Source organism: Suncus etruscus, chromosome 20, assembly GCF_024139225.1.
Source record: "Suncus etruscus isolate mSunEtr1 chromosome 20, mSunEtr1.pri.cur, whole genome shotgun sequence".
NCBI lineage: Eukaryota > Metazoa > Chordata > Mammalia > Eulipotyphla > Soricidae > Suncus > Suncus etruscus.
Genome location: NC_064867.1, coordinates 29,917,568 through 29,935,053, shown reverse-complemented (window position 1 = coordinate 29,935,053; position 17,486 = coordinate 29,917,568). Strand labels below are relative to the sequence as shown.

Here is a 17,486-nt window from a genome sequence, read left to right as displayed (position 1 = left end):
GCTGGAGGTAAGGTGCCTGCCTTGCCTGCGCTAGCCTAGGACGAACCGCGGTTCGATCCCCCGGCGTCCCATATGGTCCCCCAAGAAGCCAGGAGCAACTTCTGAGCGCATAGCCAGAAGTAACCCCTGAGCGTCACAGGGTGTGGCCCAAAAACCAAAAAAAAAAAAAAGAGTGATTCCTAAGCACAGAACCAGGAAGAAGACCTTAATACTACCAGGTGTGAACATAAATCAAAAAAGAACCTTGGGGCCGGAGCAATAGCACAGCAGTAAGGAGTTTGCAGCTGACCCAGGACAGACCGTGTTTGATCCCCCGCCGTCCCATGTGGTCCTCCCCCCAAGCCAGGAGCAATTTCTGAGTGCATAGTCAGGAGTAACCCCTGAGCGTCACTGGGTGTGGGCCCCCCCCCCCAAAAAAAAAAAGAACCTTATAAAAAATTGGGGTGGGGAGGGAGTGGAGTTAAGCCACATCCAGCAGTGCCTAGGACTCACTCCTGGTTCTCTATGTTAAGTGCTTTGGGAGACATATGTAGGACCAGGGATGGAACCTAAGTCAGCTGCATGCAAGATAAGCACCTTATCCGCGGTACTATTTTTCTGGCCTGCTTCTGCACACATCATTTTTTTTCTGCACACATCCTGTTTTTTTTTTTTTTTTTTTTTTTTGGTTTTTGGGCCACACCCAGCGTTGCTCAGGGGTTACTCCTGGCTGTCTGCTCAGAAATAGCTCCTGGCAGGCATGGGGGACCCTATGGGACACCGGGATTCAAACCAACCACCTTTGGTCCTGGATCGGCTGCTTGCAAGGCAAACACTGCTGTGCTATCTCTCCGGGCCCTTCTGCACACATCTTAATATCAAAATAAACCACTTATGGGGCCGGAGCAATAGCACAGCGTTAAGGCGCTTGCCTTGCACACGGCCAACACAGGAAGGACTCTGGTTTGAATCCTGGCATTCCATATGGTGCCCGAGCCTGCCAGGAGCGACTTCTGGGTGCAGAGCCAGAGCCAGGAGTAACTCCTGAACGCCACCGGGTATGACCCAAAAAAAATAAACAAACAAACAAACAAAAAGACACCCACTTATGAAAGCAGAAGAGCCACTGAGAAGGGCTACTCCTGGTTCAGGAGTGTTCAGGAGAGTCTCATAGAGGTGTCTAGGCCTCCTGCCCACTGAGCTGTCCCTACTGTCCAACAGCAGCCCTCCTTGAGACAGGCCAAGACGATCAGGAAATAAGACACCAAAAAAACAAGCCCAATTCTGCTCTATGCCAACTTCACACAAAAAGTAAACTGGGTTACGAGTGGTCAGAAGAGAGTCACCATAGCCAACAGAAAAGGGGGCCAGTGACAGTACACTGGAGAGGGTGTTTGCCATGCACATAGCCAACTTGGGTTCAACCTCTGACATCCCATAGGGTCCCCTGAGCCCATCAGATGTACTCACTGAGCACTGCTGCTGTGGCTCAAAACAAAACAAACAAACAAAACTAACAGAAGAGGGTTCGGGAGAGAGCTCAGAGGAATCTGAGCACTGATTGTAGGTATCCGAGATTCAATCCCCAGCACCCCAAGATCTCCTGAGTATCCCCTGACCATGGGCCAGTAGAACGTCCTAGAACCACCAGATGTAACCCAAAAACAAAACACAAAAGAAAGACTATGGTGGTTAAGTTGCTTGCCTTGCAAAGTCAAAAATGAAAAAACATACATTGCGTAGAGAGGCCAGGGGTGGATCCCCAGCACCCCACATTCCCTAAGCACTCCCAGGAGCACTAAGCCAGGAATAGCCACTGAACACTGTCAGGTATGGACCCCAAAAGAAATTCCACCACAGTATATTCCAGAGGAGCAATCTCTAAGAAGCCAGTAAAACCTGGATTTCACCAAGTGCTGTGAGTTTTTCCTGGCTGGACCCTCCCTACCACTTGGGAGCTGTTCTTCATGCCCATCATCCAGGAGGGCAAATCCCATCCTCGAGAAGGACTTTAACTTCACCCCTTGTATGAGCCCAGCTCCACTTTCTCCCTCAACTGATTCTCCCTAGGCCCAGGTTAGCAAGAACCAGGAGCACTGAGGTCCGCCCAGTACCTCCTCTTCAGTGACAGCATAGATATTGATCTCTTCTTCCTCTTCCTCCTCCTCTTCCTTTTCTCCTCTCGCCAGCCGGGCCTCTCGTTCCACTCGCCACTTCTCAGCCAAATCAGCTCTGACTGAAGACAAGGGAGAGGGTTGGCACTGTTCATACTGGGGTCTAAATAAGTTTTTTCCTGAGGTCCACTTGGTTATTGTTTTGTTTTTTTTTTGTTTTTTTTTGTTTTTTTTTTTTTTGGTTTTTGGGCCACACCCGTTTGACGCTCAGGGGTTACTCCTGGCTATGTGCTCAGAAATCGCCCCTGGCTTCAGGGGGACCATATGGGACGCCGGGGGATCGAACCGTGGTCCGTCCTACGCTAGCGCTTGCAAGGCAGACACCTTACCTCCAGCGCCACCTTCCCGGCCCCTTGGTTATTGTTTTGGCTTCTGGGTTACACCCAACGGTGCTCAGGTGTTTTAGGGATCTCTGCATTTAGGGGTCACTTCTGGTGGGCTTAGGAAACCAGATGTGGTAATGGGAAATGAACCCAGGTCAGATGTATGCAAAGCAAGTACCCTACCCACTGTATTATCTGGGCTCCTTTAAAACCAATGCAGGGCAAAGGTGACTGTCCCCGCTGGAACAGGACACCCCTTCTTTGCCCTGGAGGGCAGAAGCTCACATAAGAAGCTGATCTGACAGTAGCTCTGGTCTCAAGTGGCTTCAAGACAGCTTTTATTGCTGATTGAGGGGATGGGAAGGCAACTGGGGAAAATGGTGGTGGGAAATGACACTGGTGAAGAGAAGGATGTTGGAACACTATGAATGACACTCAACTATCAACAATTTTTAACCCTAAGTGATTTAATTTTTAAAAAAAGACAGCTTAGGGCCCGGAGAGATAGCACAGCGGCGTTTGCCTTGCAAGCAGCCGATCCAGGACCAAAGGTGGTTGGTTCAAATCCCGGTGTCCCATATGGTCCCCCATGCCTGCCAGGAGCTATTTCTGAGCAGATAGCCAGGAGTAACCCCTGAGCACCGCCGGGTGTGGCCCCAAAACAAAAACAAAACAAAACAAAACAAAAAAACAGCTTAGGCGAAGCAGTGGCACAGTGGTAGGGCATTTTTGCCTTGCACGCAGCTGACCCAGGATGGACCACGGTTCAATTCACCCGGCATCCCATATGGTCCCCCAAGTCAGGAGTGATTTCTGAGCGAAGAGTCAGGAGTAACCCCTGAATGTCACTGGGTGTGGCCCAAAAACAAAACAACACAACAACAACAAAAAAAAGGACAGCTTATAAATACTGTTTTTGTTTTTTGTGGGCACAACTTGCAATGCTCAGGACTTATTCCTGGAGCTACACTCAGGAATTACTTTTGGTAGTGTTCGGAAGACATATAAGATGCCAGGGGTCAAACTCATAGGCAAAACAAACGCCCTACCAGTGTTACCTACTATGACCCCAGCCCCATTCAAGACAGCTCTAAGGGGACACCTATATCTTTAACTCTATAAGCCGAGTGGCTTCCTGACATGCTTCATGAAAATAGAGACCTGGGCACAGTAAACTGGCAAAGTACTAAGTGAGTTCTGACTTCTGGAGTGGGTATGATTCATCCCTCGGGTATTAGCACTTGTCTCCTCCTCTCTACAGGTTCGGGACAAGGACTTCCCAGAAGCAGGTCGGGAAAAGCTGAGTTCGGTGCCAGACAGGTGGAAGTGCTCAGAGAATGACATACAACCTATTCACACTGACAATGTTCAGGCTGTGTTGAACAAAACCTGTGAAGCTGCTAATGTGGCCACATTCTACATATGACTCCAAGAAAGGTCTGTCTGAGGGGTGGGAGAGATAGTGCAGTGGGTAGGACACCTGCCTTGCAAATGGCAGACGCGCGCGCGAGCGTGTGTGTGTGTGTGTGTGTGTGTGTGTGTGTGTGTGTGTGTGTGTGTGTGTGTGTGTGTGTGTGTGTGTGTAAAAACAAAAAAACAAAAACAAAACCCCACTTTCAAAGAAAACAGAAAACATTTCTAATAGAACAAAATGCCCACACTTACATTTCTTCTCATATTCTTGTTCCAAAGGCACAATAACACCATCATCTTCGTCAAGGTAACCATAATATTCAAAATCAATCGCCTTCATGAGCTCAGCACGTGTCTTTCTCGGTGGAGGAAGAGCTAAAAGAAGAGTATCAATGAAGTAGATTCACTCTCCCATCACAGCCCCACTCCAGTGTTCATCTCACAGAGGCTGTGAGCACATGAAAACTTCCTGAAAAGAGAACTGCTTTCTCCAGCACAGAATTACAGGCAGAGCTCGGTTTGTCTGGTTTCATTTGTATTTACTTTGCAGTAAGAATCATTCCAATCAGGGGCCAGAGAGATGGCTTGCTCAAGAGTTAAAGCACTTTCCTTGCATGCCACTGACCTCACTGAGGTATTCTTTGTTTACTCATTTGCTTATTGGAACCACATTCAGAAATGTTCAAGACTTACTCCTGGCACTGAGTGCAGAAATCACTCAGATTTTTGGAAGAACTCTAGGCTATGCTGGGTCAGCTATGGGCAAGGCAAACACCTTAAACCCTATAATTTATCTCCTTGGTGGTACTGGGAATCAAGCCTTCATGTTCACATTCAAGACAATATTCTACAATAAGAAGGGCAAGAGAGGTAGCACAGGAGTGGAGGCACTGGTTTTGTATATGACTGACCATGAGTCAATTCCTGGTACCACATATGGTCTCCTGACCCAAACCTGTACCCCATATTTATAAATAAGCCAAAAAAAAAAGAATAAGAGGGCTGGAGCAATCGCACAGTGGGTAGGGCGCTTGCTTTGTATGCAACTGACCCCGGTTCGATCCCAGGATTCCCATATGGTATCCTGAGCCAACCAGAAGTGATTCCTTAGCACTGAGCCAGGAGTTACCCCTGTACACAGCTGAAAATGTCCCCCGACCAAAAAAAAAAAAAGAAAAACTTATAATGTTAAGAAGAAAAATGGGGCCCGGAGAGATAGTACAGAGGTGTTTGCCTTGCAAGCAGCTGATCCAGAACCTAAGGTGGTTGGTTCGAATTCCGGTGTCCCATATGGTCCCCTGTGCCTGCCAGGAGCTATTTCTTTTTTTTTTTTTTTTTTTGGGCCACACCCGGCGATGCTCAGAGGTTACTCCTGGCTGTCTGCTCAGAAATAGCTCCTGGCAGGCACGGGGGATCATATGGGACACCGGGATTCGAACCAGCCACCTTTGGTCCTGGATTGGCTGCTTGCAAGGCAAACGCCGCTGTGCTATCTCTCCGGGCCCCCAGGAGCTATTTCTAAGCAGACAGCCAGGAGTAACCCCTGAGCATCACTGGGTGTGGCCCAAAAACCAAAAAAAAAAAAAAAAAGAAGAAAAATGATCCAGGATTAGAGATAGTACAGAGGCCAGGACACATGCCCTGTATGCAGGTGACCTGGATTTGATCCCCAGCACCCAATATGGTCCCCTTAATTATTTTAGCTATTGTTAATAACTCAAGCCTACCCAATCTAGCATAATAAATTTAAAAATAAATGACGGTTGGGGCCGGGCGGTGGCGCTAAAGGTAAGGTGTCTGCCTTGCCAGCACTAGCCTAGGACGGACCGCGGTTCGATCCCCCGGTGTCCCATATGGTCCCCCAAGCCAGGAGCGACTTCTGAGTGCATAGCCAGGAGTAACCCCTGAGCATCAAACGGGTGTGGCCCAAAAACCAAAAAAAAAAAAAATAAATAAATAAATGAGGGTGTGGGAGTATGGAGGGCTGGAGAAAACATAAGGAGCTTGCCTTGTATGGTGCCAATCCGAGCTGAATCCCTGGCACAGCGCTATCACAGGAATAATCCCTGACATCTCTGGGTGTGGCCCATAAAACAGAAAGTTATTAAAAATTAAACAAGGCTTTAAGAAAGGCAAATTCGGGGCCAGCGTGGTGGCGCTAAAGATAAGGTGTCTGCCTTGCCAGTGCTAGCCTAGGATGGACCGTGGTTCGATCCCCCGGCGTCCCATATGGTCCCCCAAGCCAGGAGCGACTTCTGAGTGCATAGCCAGGAGTAACCCCTGAGTGTCACCGGGTGTGGCCCAAAAACAAAACAAAACAAAAAATTAAAAGGTATCCAACAATTCACCTCGTGGATGGGATACATTTGGGGCCGGGAAGGTGGCGCTAGAGGTGAGGTGTCTGCCTTGCAAGCGCTAGTTTAGGACGGACCGTGGTTTGATCCCCCGGTGTCCCATATGGTCCCCCCAAGCCGGGAGCGATTTGAGCGCATAGCCAGAAGTGGCCCCTGAGCGTCAAACGGGTGTGGCCCCCCCCCAAAAAAAAGAAAGGCAAATTCTATTTTCATTGTTTTGGGGGGAGGGCCATACGCTGCAGTGTTCAGGGATTACTCCTGGCAGTGTTCGGGAAACCTTATATTGTACCAGAGGCATGCTAAATGCATCCAGGGTACTAAATGTTGAAGGGCAGCACCTTGCCTGCTGTACCTCTCTGGCCCTAGACTTACATTTCTAAACATACAACTGGAAGAAAAAGAGTAGAACTAAGGCATAAGTGTGAATATGGGTCCTATTCTTCTTGCTTTCACACTCTTCTGATAAAATGCTTAAGCCTACTTTCCTAAAAGTGAAAATAATGTATATGACTAGCAAACCATACTTGTTGTGCATTCTGGAAGGCCACAGGGTTGGGATGGAGTTTCCCAGAGCCATAAGAAGGCGCAGGAAAGGTATGGCTGCCAGCTTAAAATCACAGAACAAGGGGCCGGAGAGATAGCATGGAGGTAAGGCGTTTGCCTTTCATGCAGGAGGTCATTGGTTCAAATCCCGGCACCCCATATGGTCCCCTGTGCCTGCCAGGAGCAATTTCTGAGCCTGGAGCCAGGAATAACCCCTGAGCACTGCCGGGTGTGACCCAAAAACCAAAAAAAAAAAAAAATCACAGAACAAATCCTTTCTCTACTTCTATCTCCTGGGCTTTGGCCCAAGGTTTTACCTCTTCAGTATGTTTTTTTTTTTTTTTTTTTTTTGGGGGGGGGGGTTTGGGCCACACCCGGTAACGCTCAGGGGTTACTCCTGGCTATGTGCTCAGAAGTTGCTCCTGGCTTGGGGGACCATATGGGACACCGGGGGATCGAACCACAGTCCGTCCAAGGCTAGCGCAGGCAAGGCAGGCACCTTACCTTCAGCGCCACTGCCCGGCCCTTCAGTATGTTTTTTGAATCATGAAAGTAACAGAAAGGTGACACTGACTTAAGGAACTTAAGTCTTAAAACCTGAACCTGTCACTTTAACTACTGATGCTGAAAGGGAGGGAGTATGAATAGATGGATACAGAAGGAATAACCTAGAGTTGTTTTTTTGTTTTGGGGCCACATCCAGCAGCGCTCAGGGGTTTCTCCTGGTTCTGTGCTCAAAAATCACTCCTGGCAGGCTCGGGAGACCATATGGGATGCCAGGGATCGAATCTGGGTCAGCCGCATGCAAGGCAAACATCCTACAAGCTGTGTTATCACTCCAGTCCTGAAATAACTGAATTTTTAACCAACTAATCAGAGATTAAAACCTTCACAAATATTAGTTACTTACGTTCTTTTTCAAACAGCTCTCTAACACCAGGCAAATCTTTTGCTGCACCAAAGTACTTGTAACCTCGATTTCCTGGGACTTCTCTGCCTTCATGATCTAACATTTTAGGGCCAACTTTCTGATTGGGAAGAAAAAAGACAAAATGAATCTGTGCCTTAAACTCACTATTTTCAGCTTCAGAGATTTACAGATTTTCACAATTACACATTTCACATTTACAGATAATGCTAAATGTAGAAAATACTTCTGTACTCATTTTGTTAATCACTTAAAATATCAGCATAGGCTAGAGAGATAGTACAGAGGTAGGGTGCTTGTCTTGCATACACTTAACCCAGGTTCAATTCCCAGCATCTCAATTGATCTCCAGAGCACCACCAGGAGTCACCAACACCCCGAACAAGGAACCTTCCCACTATACTACCTCTCCAGCCCCATTTAAAAAAAAGTTTCCATAAAAAAATTGCAGAAATGGGGCCAGAGAGACAGCGGTAGGGCATTTGTTTTGCACGCAGCCAGTCCAGGATGGATGGTGGTTCAAATCCCAGCATCCCATAAGATTCTCATGCCTGCCAGGAGCAATTTCTGTGCACAGAGCCAGGAGTAACGCCGAGAGCAGCCAGGTATGACTCAAAATAAACTGCATACATGAGGCCAAAGAGATAGTACAGCTAGTAGGATGTTTGTCTTGCATGTGTCCAACTCAGGTTCAGTCCCCAAATCCCACCAGTGATCCCTGAACACAGAGCTAGAACCCCTGGGCATCACTGAGAGTGGTCCCCCCAAAAAAAACAAGCAAACAAACCAGGCAGCTGAAATCACAAGAAGTAGAAGACAAATGCAATATATACAAAAGATAGATTTCTATTCATTAAAATGATGATGCCAGGAGCTAGAGCGATATAGCACAGCAGGTCAAGTTTTTCGAGCCCTGGTATCCCATAGAGTTCCCTGAGCCTGCAAGCAGTGATTTCTGAACACAGAGCCAGGAGTAACCCCTGAGCGCTGCCGGATGTGGTCCAAACATAAAACAAAAAATAAATTAAAAAGATCTCAGCAGTCAGAGATAGTACGGCAGGATATCATGCTTGCTTTGAATGTAACACAACTGGGTTCAATCCCTGGCACTCTATATGGTCCCGACCCCACCAGGAGTGAGCCCCGAGTAGAGTCAGGAACAAGCAGTGAGCACAATCAGGTGTAGCCAAAACCCAAAAAAAGACAAATAATAAGAAAAGATGTAAGTATAGAGGTAACTCAATGTTAAAGCACATACTTCATATACATGAGACCCTGAGCTTGATCCTGGCATGCTCCAAAACTGTTTGTTTTTGGTTTTTGGGTCACAACGGCAGCACTAAAAGTTCCTCCTGGCTCTGTGATCAGAAATCACTCCTGGCAGACTCAGGGGATCATCTGGGATGCTGGGATTCGAACCACTGTCCGTCCTGGATTGGCTGTGTGCAAGGCAAATGCCTTACCACTGTGCTATTTCTCCGGCCCCAAAGTGTCTTTCTTTTTTGCTTTTTGGGCCACACCGGCAGCGCTCCTGGGTTACTCCTGGCTCTGCGCTCAGAATTCACTTCTGGCAGGCTCAGGGTACCATATGGGATGCCGGGGATAGGACCCAAGTCCGTCTTGGGTTGGCCGTGTGTAAGGCAAACGCCTTACCGCTGTGCTATTGCTCGGGCCCCCATACTCCAAAATTTAAAAAGAAAAAGTGACTTTCTATTAGAGAGAAAATATAGCAGGTATACAAATGCCCTATACACAACAGACCCGGATCAATCTCCAACAGCATACAGGCTCCCCCAAGCACCACCAGACGTGATCCCTGAGCAGAGCCAGGAATAAACCCTGACCAGTCAGGTGTGGCCCCCTCAGCCTTCCAAAAAATTAGATTAAAATTATACCAACACCTACATGTGTTAAATGATCCTGGCCAAGGTCCTATACTAGACAGGAAAATACTAAACAAAAATTAATAGAAAAAACTGGTGAATCATAAATAAGAGAAAATTATTCTACCAAAATTAAGTATCAAGGGGTGAAAGCTAGTGATATGGTTTAGCTCTATGCTTGTACCATGTGGTTCTCCAGCCATGTTGGGAATAAGCCTTCAGTACCAAACCAAGAGAGTCCCTGATCACTGCAGTGTATTCAAAATCAAATAAGTGTGATACTATTTGGTATCAATAAGTACCAAATGTACTTATTACTTACCAATAAGTACCAAATAAGTATAACACTAAAGGGGTTGGAGAGATAGCACAGTGGTATTGTTTGCCTTGCACACGGCAAACCCAGAATAGACCTAGATTCTATCCCCCAATGTCTCGTGAGCCAGGAGGGATTTTTGCGTGCATAGCCAGGAGTAACCCCTGAGCATCACCGCATATGGTCCAAAAACAAACAAACAAAAAAAAAAGTATGACACTACAGATAGTGTCATACAACCATACATGTGCGTTTTCACATGTACCATGTATTTGAAGTAAGCCCAAAGCCTGAAACATGCACAATGTATGTCAGCTCCATCCTTTGCATAATTCTTGACATCTTGTGAAACTAAACTAAACTAAAGAGGCTAAAGATGTAGTTCTGGGGTAGAAAACACATTTTGCATATTTAAATTCCAGCACCTCAAAACAAGAACCTGAAACTCTAAATGTTTGATTTTCCATTTTGTGGCCACACCTGGCAGTGGTCAGGGGCAATTCTAGCAGGGCTTTAGACAACTATGCAGTGCATGGTTTGAAACTCTGACTCCCAAATATAAAGCATGTACTCCAGAGCTTTGATGCAGGCACTGCTGGGGGGGGAGGTGTGCTGGGGAGGAGGTTACCCCTATCCCTGGCCCTCAAAAAAACTCCCTAGGAAAGAGACAGAACCTCATTTTGGTCTGGTTTTATAATGAGTTTCAGTCACATTCCTAGGAGAAGTAATGAGCATCTGCATTACAAGAAAGCAATGTACAGGAAACAAACCCACCACTGCCACACAAGGGCTGAAACTGAATGTCCTGGGCACATTCAGGTGTCCAGAATGGGCACAAACAGGTGTCCAAGAAATAAGACGTGGGCCAACACAACACTACAGTGGGTTTAATCCCTGGCACTCCATATGGTTCCCCAGGACTGCCAGGAGTGATCCTTGAGTGCAGAGCCAGAAATAAGACCTGAACACCACCAGGTATGCCTTGAAATTTAAACAAAAAAAAAAAAAAGAAAGAAAGAAAGAAAGAAAAGATCAACATGCGGGAAAATTGCCAATGCATCTGACAGATCACATTACAGTTCACTGATCAGGTTCCACGAGATAAAATTACCGGTATTCTGGGACAGTATTTTTCAAAGCTGAAAGCCATTTGTGGGTTTAATTAAAGTGTGTCATACAATCAACTTTTCTGACCACACCCAGAAGTACGCAGATCAGGGCTTACTCCTGTTCTCTGAGTTCAGAAAGCACTTTGGCAGGCAAAAAAGGGACAAAATGGAATGCAGGGAATCAAACCTGAGTTGGCCACATGCAAAGTAAGTGCCCTGCCTGCTATACTATTGCTCTAGTCCTCAATCATCAACGTTTTATTTTTAGACCATGCCCAGAAAAGCTCAGGGGTTATTCCTGGCTCTGTACTCGAGAATTACTCCGGATGGTACATGGACCCATAAAGGGTTCCGGGGACTGTACCTGGGTAACCTGGCCAAATGTAAGGTCAGAGTTCTCCTACTCTACTATCACTTGGCCCCAGTAATTATCAACTTATTTTGTTATTGTTGTTATTGTGGTTTTTGGGCTCAGGGGTTACTACTCGCTCTGCATTCAGGGAACACTCCTGTCAAGATTGGGGAACCATGAGGGATGCCAAGGATCAAACCTGGTTTTGCTTTGGCAAGCAAAGCAAGTGTACCCACAGTACTATCACTTCAGCTCCAATCATGAACTTTTTAAAACCAAAATAGAGGATCAGGGATATAGTTCAATTGGTAGAGCATAAGCCTTGCTTGTACAATGCCCTAGGTTCAATTCAGAAACACCAAAATAAAAAAGCGCCAGGAAAAAAATCAAAGTACATCTCACATGTAATTTCTAGCATCTCTGTATGCTGGGCTGTGATAGAGAAAAGGTGGGAGCATTCCTACCAGGGAAAATATCAACAAAAAGTGTAGAGGAGAGACTCCAAAGGAGTCAAACATATCCTACATGTGGGAAAGCATATGGGCCCCGAAGCACTGATAGGAAGATCCCAGGATTTTCTCCTGAGACAGGAGAAGCCCGAAAGCACCACCAGGAGGGGTCCAGAAACAAAACAAATAAGAGCCAACTTAAGATGCCAGGTAGTTGGCTCAAAGGGCCGAAGCACATGACTGAGAGGGAAAAAGCCCCCAATTTGTTGTATGGAAACACATGGTCCCCAAGAATCACTCGGGTTTTCTGGTGGCCTCCAGAAACACAGTTTGCTTATGCGCAAGTGCTGAACCATTGGAATTGCTGGGCTGGAAGTATCCTGAGCACAGCCTGGAAAGGCCAGAAGTAAAAGTCCACAATGACTGCTCTAATTCCCAGAGTTCAGAGGGAACTGTGAGGGACTGAGGTTCTTTACCCCAGAGGCTCTTAAGATCAAGCGGTTTATTCAAGGACAGCAGGCCATCTACATAGATCCCCGTCTTCCCTACAGCCTGTACTAAGGACCTTTCGGCTTTATCCTAACTACTACATTTTCATGGATTTCCCAGCCCACGCCAAAAACACTTTTTTTTTTTTTTTTTTTTTTTGTGGTTTTTGGGTTACACCCGGCAGTGCTCAGGGGTTTTTCCTGGCTCCATGCTCAGAAATTGCACCTGGCAGGCATGGGGGACCATATGGGACGCCGGGATTCGAACCAATGACCTTCTGCATGAAAGGTAAATGCCTTACCTCCATGCTATCTCTCCGGCCCCGCCAAAAACACTTTTAAGCCTTCTTTCATTTTACAAATGCTGCAGGGATGTAAAGCTATATGGAATGACCCTGTCTTCAAAAGCTCACACCTTCACCCTCTAGAGCCACTGGAGCTGCTGCATACTTACTCCATAATCAGGGCCTCCCAGCTCTTTAATCCGGACCTCCCAGTGGCCTTTTTCTCTTAGCAGTTTGTTGATTTCATCATTCAGATCACGAATTCTGAATTCACCCAAACCAGCTGGAAAACAACAACAGTAATATTTCCTCAAATTAACATTCAGTGTTAGACTGTAGATAGTACAGCCAGTAGGGTACTTGCCTGGCACATGGCCAATCTGGGTTCTCTACCCAGCATCCCACATGGTCCCCCAAGCAAGCACCTCCAGGAGTGATCCCTGAGGACTAAGCCAGAAGTAACTCCTGAACATCACTGGGTATGGCCCAAAAACAAAAAACAAACACAAATATTCAATGCCATGCCCTTAAGCAACACCTACAGAAATATAAAATATGAGTCAGAGAGATTGTACAGTGAATAAAGCATTTGCCTTGCAACCTGGTACACCCAGGTTTGACTCCTGATAAAACATATATTGTCCCTGCACTGCCAGGAGTAATCCCTTAGTGCAGAGACAGAGTAAGTTCTAAGTACAGGTGTGGTGCTTAGCTAAGTTTGGCCCAGAAATCTAAAAACCATACACTTATACAACAAGTACAAAATAGAAAAAACAATAGTAGGCCAGAGAGATCAGTCTGGTGTGAGGGAGGGAGGAAGGAAGGAAGGAAGGAAGGAAGGAGCTTTAGAGGCTGAGCTGAAGAGACAGTATAATGGTGGGTAAGGTGCTTGCCTAGCATGTACCAAACCCAGGTTCAATCCCCAGCATCCCATATGCCCCCCCAAGCACCCATGAGAATCTATCTACCTTATCATCATCACTGACTGTGGGCCCCAGAAAACAAAAGCAAGACATAAAAACAAAACCATTAATAGATCCTTCGTGAGAGAACAGCAGATAAAGTGCTTGCCTTACACTCGCCTGACTCAGGTTCAATCCCCAGCACCCCATAACGGACCATCCTTTGAGCCCTGCCTGTAGTGATATCTGAGCATCGAGTCCGAGTTCTGTGCATGGCCCCAAAACCAAGAAAAACATTAATACCTCCATAAATGAAAGGTACAGATTATGAAGAGATTCCAGCAGCTTACGGAGGGGAAAAAAAAATCTTTGAAAAAATAAATAAATAACATTGGGGGAGGGGGGGAAGCTTAAAGGATGGAGCCAAACTGATAATACGGTGGGTGGGTAAGGCGCTTGCTTGCCTTACCTGCACTCAAACCGGTTCTCTCCCTGGCAACCCAGATTGTCCTCAAGTACTGCCAGGAGTAATCCCTGAGTGCAGAACAAACAAAAAAGATAGCTTAAAGGGGTGGGCACATGTAGGAGAATTGGGTTCAGTCCTTGGCACTGCTGGGATGGACCCCTGATCACAGCCAGGAGTAACCCCTCATCCACTGCTAGGTGTGTCCAAACCGCCTCTGTCCCTCAAAACACAATTAACAACTGGAGACATACAAATAGCAAGCCTGCAGTTTCAATTATATAACTATGAAAACAGCAACCTCTTAGAGCTGAGGGAATTTCACATTCAACACCAGCAAAGATCCAGTGAGTTCTCATGTCCAGTGAAAGATTTGCGAGACAGACAGACTAGGGTTGGAAAGATAGTAAAACATTAAGGCATGAGGCTGGAGCGGTGACGCTACAGGTAGGATGTTTACCTTGCACACGCTAACCTAAGACAGACCATGGTGGCTCGATCCCCTGGCGTCCCATATGGTTCCCCAAGCCAGGAACAATTTCTGAGCACACAGACAGAAGTAACCCGAGCGTCACCGGGTGTGGCCCAAAAACCAAAAACAAAACAAACAAAATAAAATGAGTTAAGGCACTTATCTTGTGCCTCACTTATTCAGCTGACCCCAGTTTGATCCTAGACACCACATGTTCTCTGAGGCACAGATCTAGGAGTAGCCCCCAGCATTGCCTGGTGTGTCCCAACTCACCCCCTCACCCCAGTAAATGAAATTTTTAAAAAATCAAAGACAGTTGGGCTAGTATATAAAAATACTTTGTGTGCTGGAGTCTGGGCTTCAATCCCCAGGATCAAAGGGACCCACAGCACTGAGCTGAGCTCCATGTACCTCCTCTCCTAGCAACATTGGGGAGGGTCCAAAAAACAACAGCAACAAAAAAATTTCAATGAAGGGGGCCGGGCGGTGGCGCTGGAGGTAAGGTGCCTGCCTTACCTGCGCTAGCCTAGGAGACGGACCGTGGTTCGATCCCCCGGCGTCCCATATGGTCCCCCAAGCCAGGAGCGACTTCTGAGCGCATAGCCAGGAGTAACCCCTGAGCGTTACCGGGTGTGGCCCAAAAAACCAAAAAAAAAAAAAAAAAAAAAAAATTTCAATGAAAAGAAAATTACACTCTTGGCTCCAGAGTATAACGAGGAAAAGGAAAGAAACTGAGTGAAAAATATGAGGGCCAGAGAGATAGCACAGCAGTAGGGCATTTGCCTTGCACGCAGCCAACTAAGGACTGACAGTGGTTCAAATCCCGGCATCCCATATGGTCCCCATGTCTGCCAGGAGTGATTTCTGAGTGCAGAGCCAGAAGTAACCCCTGAGCACCGCTGGATGTGACCCAAAAAATAGAAAGAAAGAAAGAATGGGGCCCAGGACCATCCACAGTCTTCGGTGCATTGGTAGTATTAAAAAAGGAAAAAATGGGGCCGGAGAGATAGCACAGTGGTAAGGCATTTGCCTTTGACACAGAAGAACGGTGGTTTGAATCCCGGCATCCCATATGGTCTCCCAAGCCTGCCAGGAGCTATTTCTGAGCATAGAGCCAGGAGTGACCCCTGAGTGCTGCCAGGTGTGACCCAAAAACCAAAAAAAAAAAAAAGAAGGGCCGGGCGGTGGCGCTAAAGGTAAGGTGCCTGCCTTGGACGGACCGCGGTTCGATCCCCCGGTGTCCCATATGGTCCCCCGAGCCAGGAGCAACTTCTGAGCGCATAGCCAGGAGTAACCCCTGAGCGTTACCGGGTGTGGCCCAAAAAACCAAAAAAAGAAAAAAAGAAAAAAAAAAGTAAAAACTTGGGGCCAGAGCAATAGCACAGTAGATAAAGTGTTTTCCTTGGACGTGTTTGACCCTAGACAAATCTGGGTTTGATCCTTGGCATCCTATATGGTCCCCCAAGCCAGCCAGGAGCAATTTCTAAGTGCAGAGCCAGGAGTAACCTGAGCACTGTTGGGTGTGGCCCAAAACCCAAAAATAATAAAGGACAGGGCCCGGAGAGATAGCACAGCGGCGTTTGCCTTGCAAGCAGCCGATCTAGGACCAAAGGTGGTTGGTTCGAATCCCGGTGTCCCATATGGTCCCCTGTGCCTGCCAGGAGCTATTTCTGAGCAGACAGCCAGGAGTAACTCCTGAGCACTGCCAGGTGTGGCCCAAAAACCAATAATAATAATAATAATAATAATAATAATAATAATAATAATAATAATAATAATAATAATAAAGGACAGAACTAAATATCCAAGCCAAGGGCAACAACAAAGAAATCAAGAGACCCAAACTCTAACAATCTAAACTTAAAATGGATCTTTTATGCTGGCAGGCTGCGGGGCAGGAGGGGTGATATGGGATGCTCTTGGGGAACATGGTGGAGGGAGGCTGACACTGGTGGTGGGACTGGCCCTCAGTCATTGTATGTCTGAAAACCAACTATGAAGGACTCTGGAAATCACATGATTTCAATAAAATTTAAATTAAAATAAAGAAGAGGGCCAGAGCGGTGGCACAAGCGGTACGGTGCTTGCTTTATGTGCACTAACCTAGAATGGACTGCGGTTCCATCCCCTAAGCGTTCCCTATGATTCCCCCAAACCAGGAGCGATATCTGAGTGCATAGCCAGGAGTAACTCGAGTGTCACCCGATGTGGCCCGAAAACAACAAAATAAATAAGTAAAAGAAAGAAGAAAAAGAAAGACAGGTTTGCTTACCATTCTGAATCTGAGCCACTTTCTTAGAGATCTCACCAATGATCTGTGGGGAGGAAGAGGGAAATAAATTTCCACGACTTTTGTATATGTCTGAAAGCAAGACAAAACATAATTCTAAACTAGCAATTCAAAATATTTGGAGTAATAATACAGTGGTGGGTAGGACGCTTACCTAGGTTCAATCCCTATCACCCCATTTAGTTCTATGAGTCTCTCCAGGAATGATCCCTGAGCGTAGAGCCAAGAGGAAGCCCTGAGCGGAGCTGAGTGCAGTTCAAAAACTACCACCAACAACAAAAATTTAGATGGTTTAAGAGCATTAAGAGGGACTGGAGAGATAGGTTAGCAAGTAGGATGCTTGCCTCACATGCAGCCAACCTGGGTTTGATCCTCAGCTTCCCATATAACCCCCTGATCTTTGCCAGGAGTGAGTTCTGAGTGCAAAGCCAGGAGTATACCCTGACATTGCCAGATATGGCCCCAAAACAAATCAAAAGAAACTGGTGTTGGAGCAGTATAGCAGGTAGGGAGCTTGCCTTGTATGCAGCTGACCCAAGTTTAATTTCCCAGCACTATGTATAGTCCTCAGAGTCCCTGAGCACATAGCTGGAAGTCACCAAATACCAAAATAAATAGGATACTAACAGGGGCCGGAATAGTGGCACAGGTTGTAAGGCATGTGCCTTGTATGTGCTAGCCTAGGATGGACCGTGGTTCAATCCCCCGGCGTCCCATATGGTTCCCCAAACTAGGGGCGATTTCTGAGTGCAGAGCCAGGAGTA

At 46.7% G+C, this 17,486-nt stretch overlaps 1 protein-coding gene across 1 annotated transcript in view; it reads right to left on the bottom strand.

The window, feature by feature from the left end:
• Positions 1-17,486, bottom strand: part of ISY1 (ISY1 splicing factor homolog) — a 28,111-nt gene that overhangs the window by 1,086 nt on the left and 9,539 nt on the right. Inside the window, exons 6-10 of the mRNA XM_049766094.1 lie at positions 16,705-16,747; positions 12,766-12,878; positions 7,697-7,814; positions 4,142-4,264; positions 2,094-2,215 (exon numbers count right to left, since the gene is read on the bottom strand). Coding sequence (XP_049622051.1) covers positions 2,094-2,215; positions 4,142-4,264; positions 7,697-7,814; positions 12,766-12,878; positions 16,705-16,747 — 519 coding nt within the window. The remainder of the gene's footprint in view (positions 1-2,093; positions 2,216-4,141; positions 4,265-7,696; positions 7,815-12,765; positions 12,879-16,704; positions 16,748-17,486) is intronic.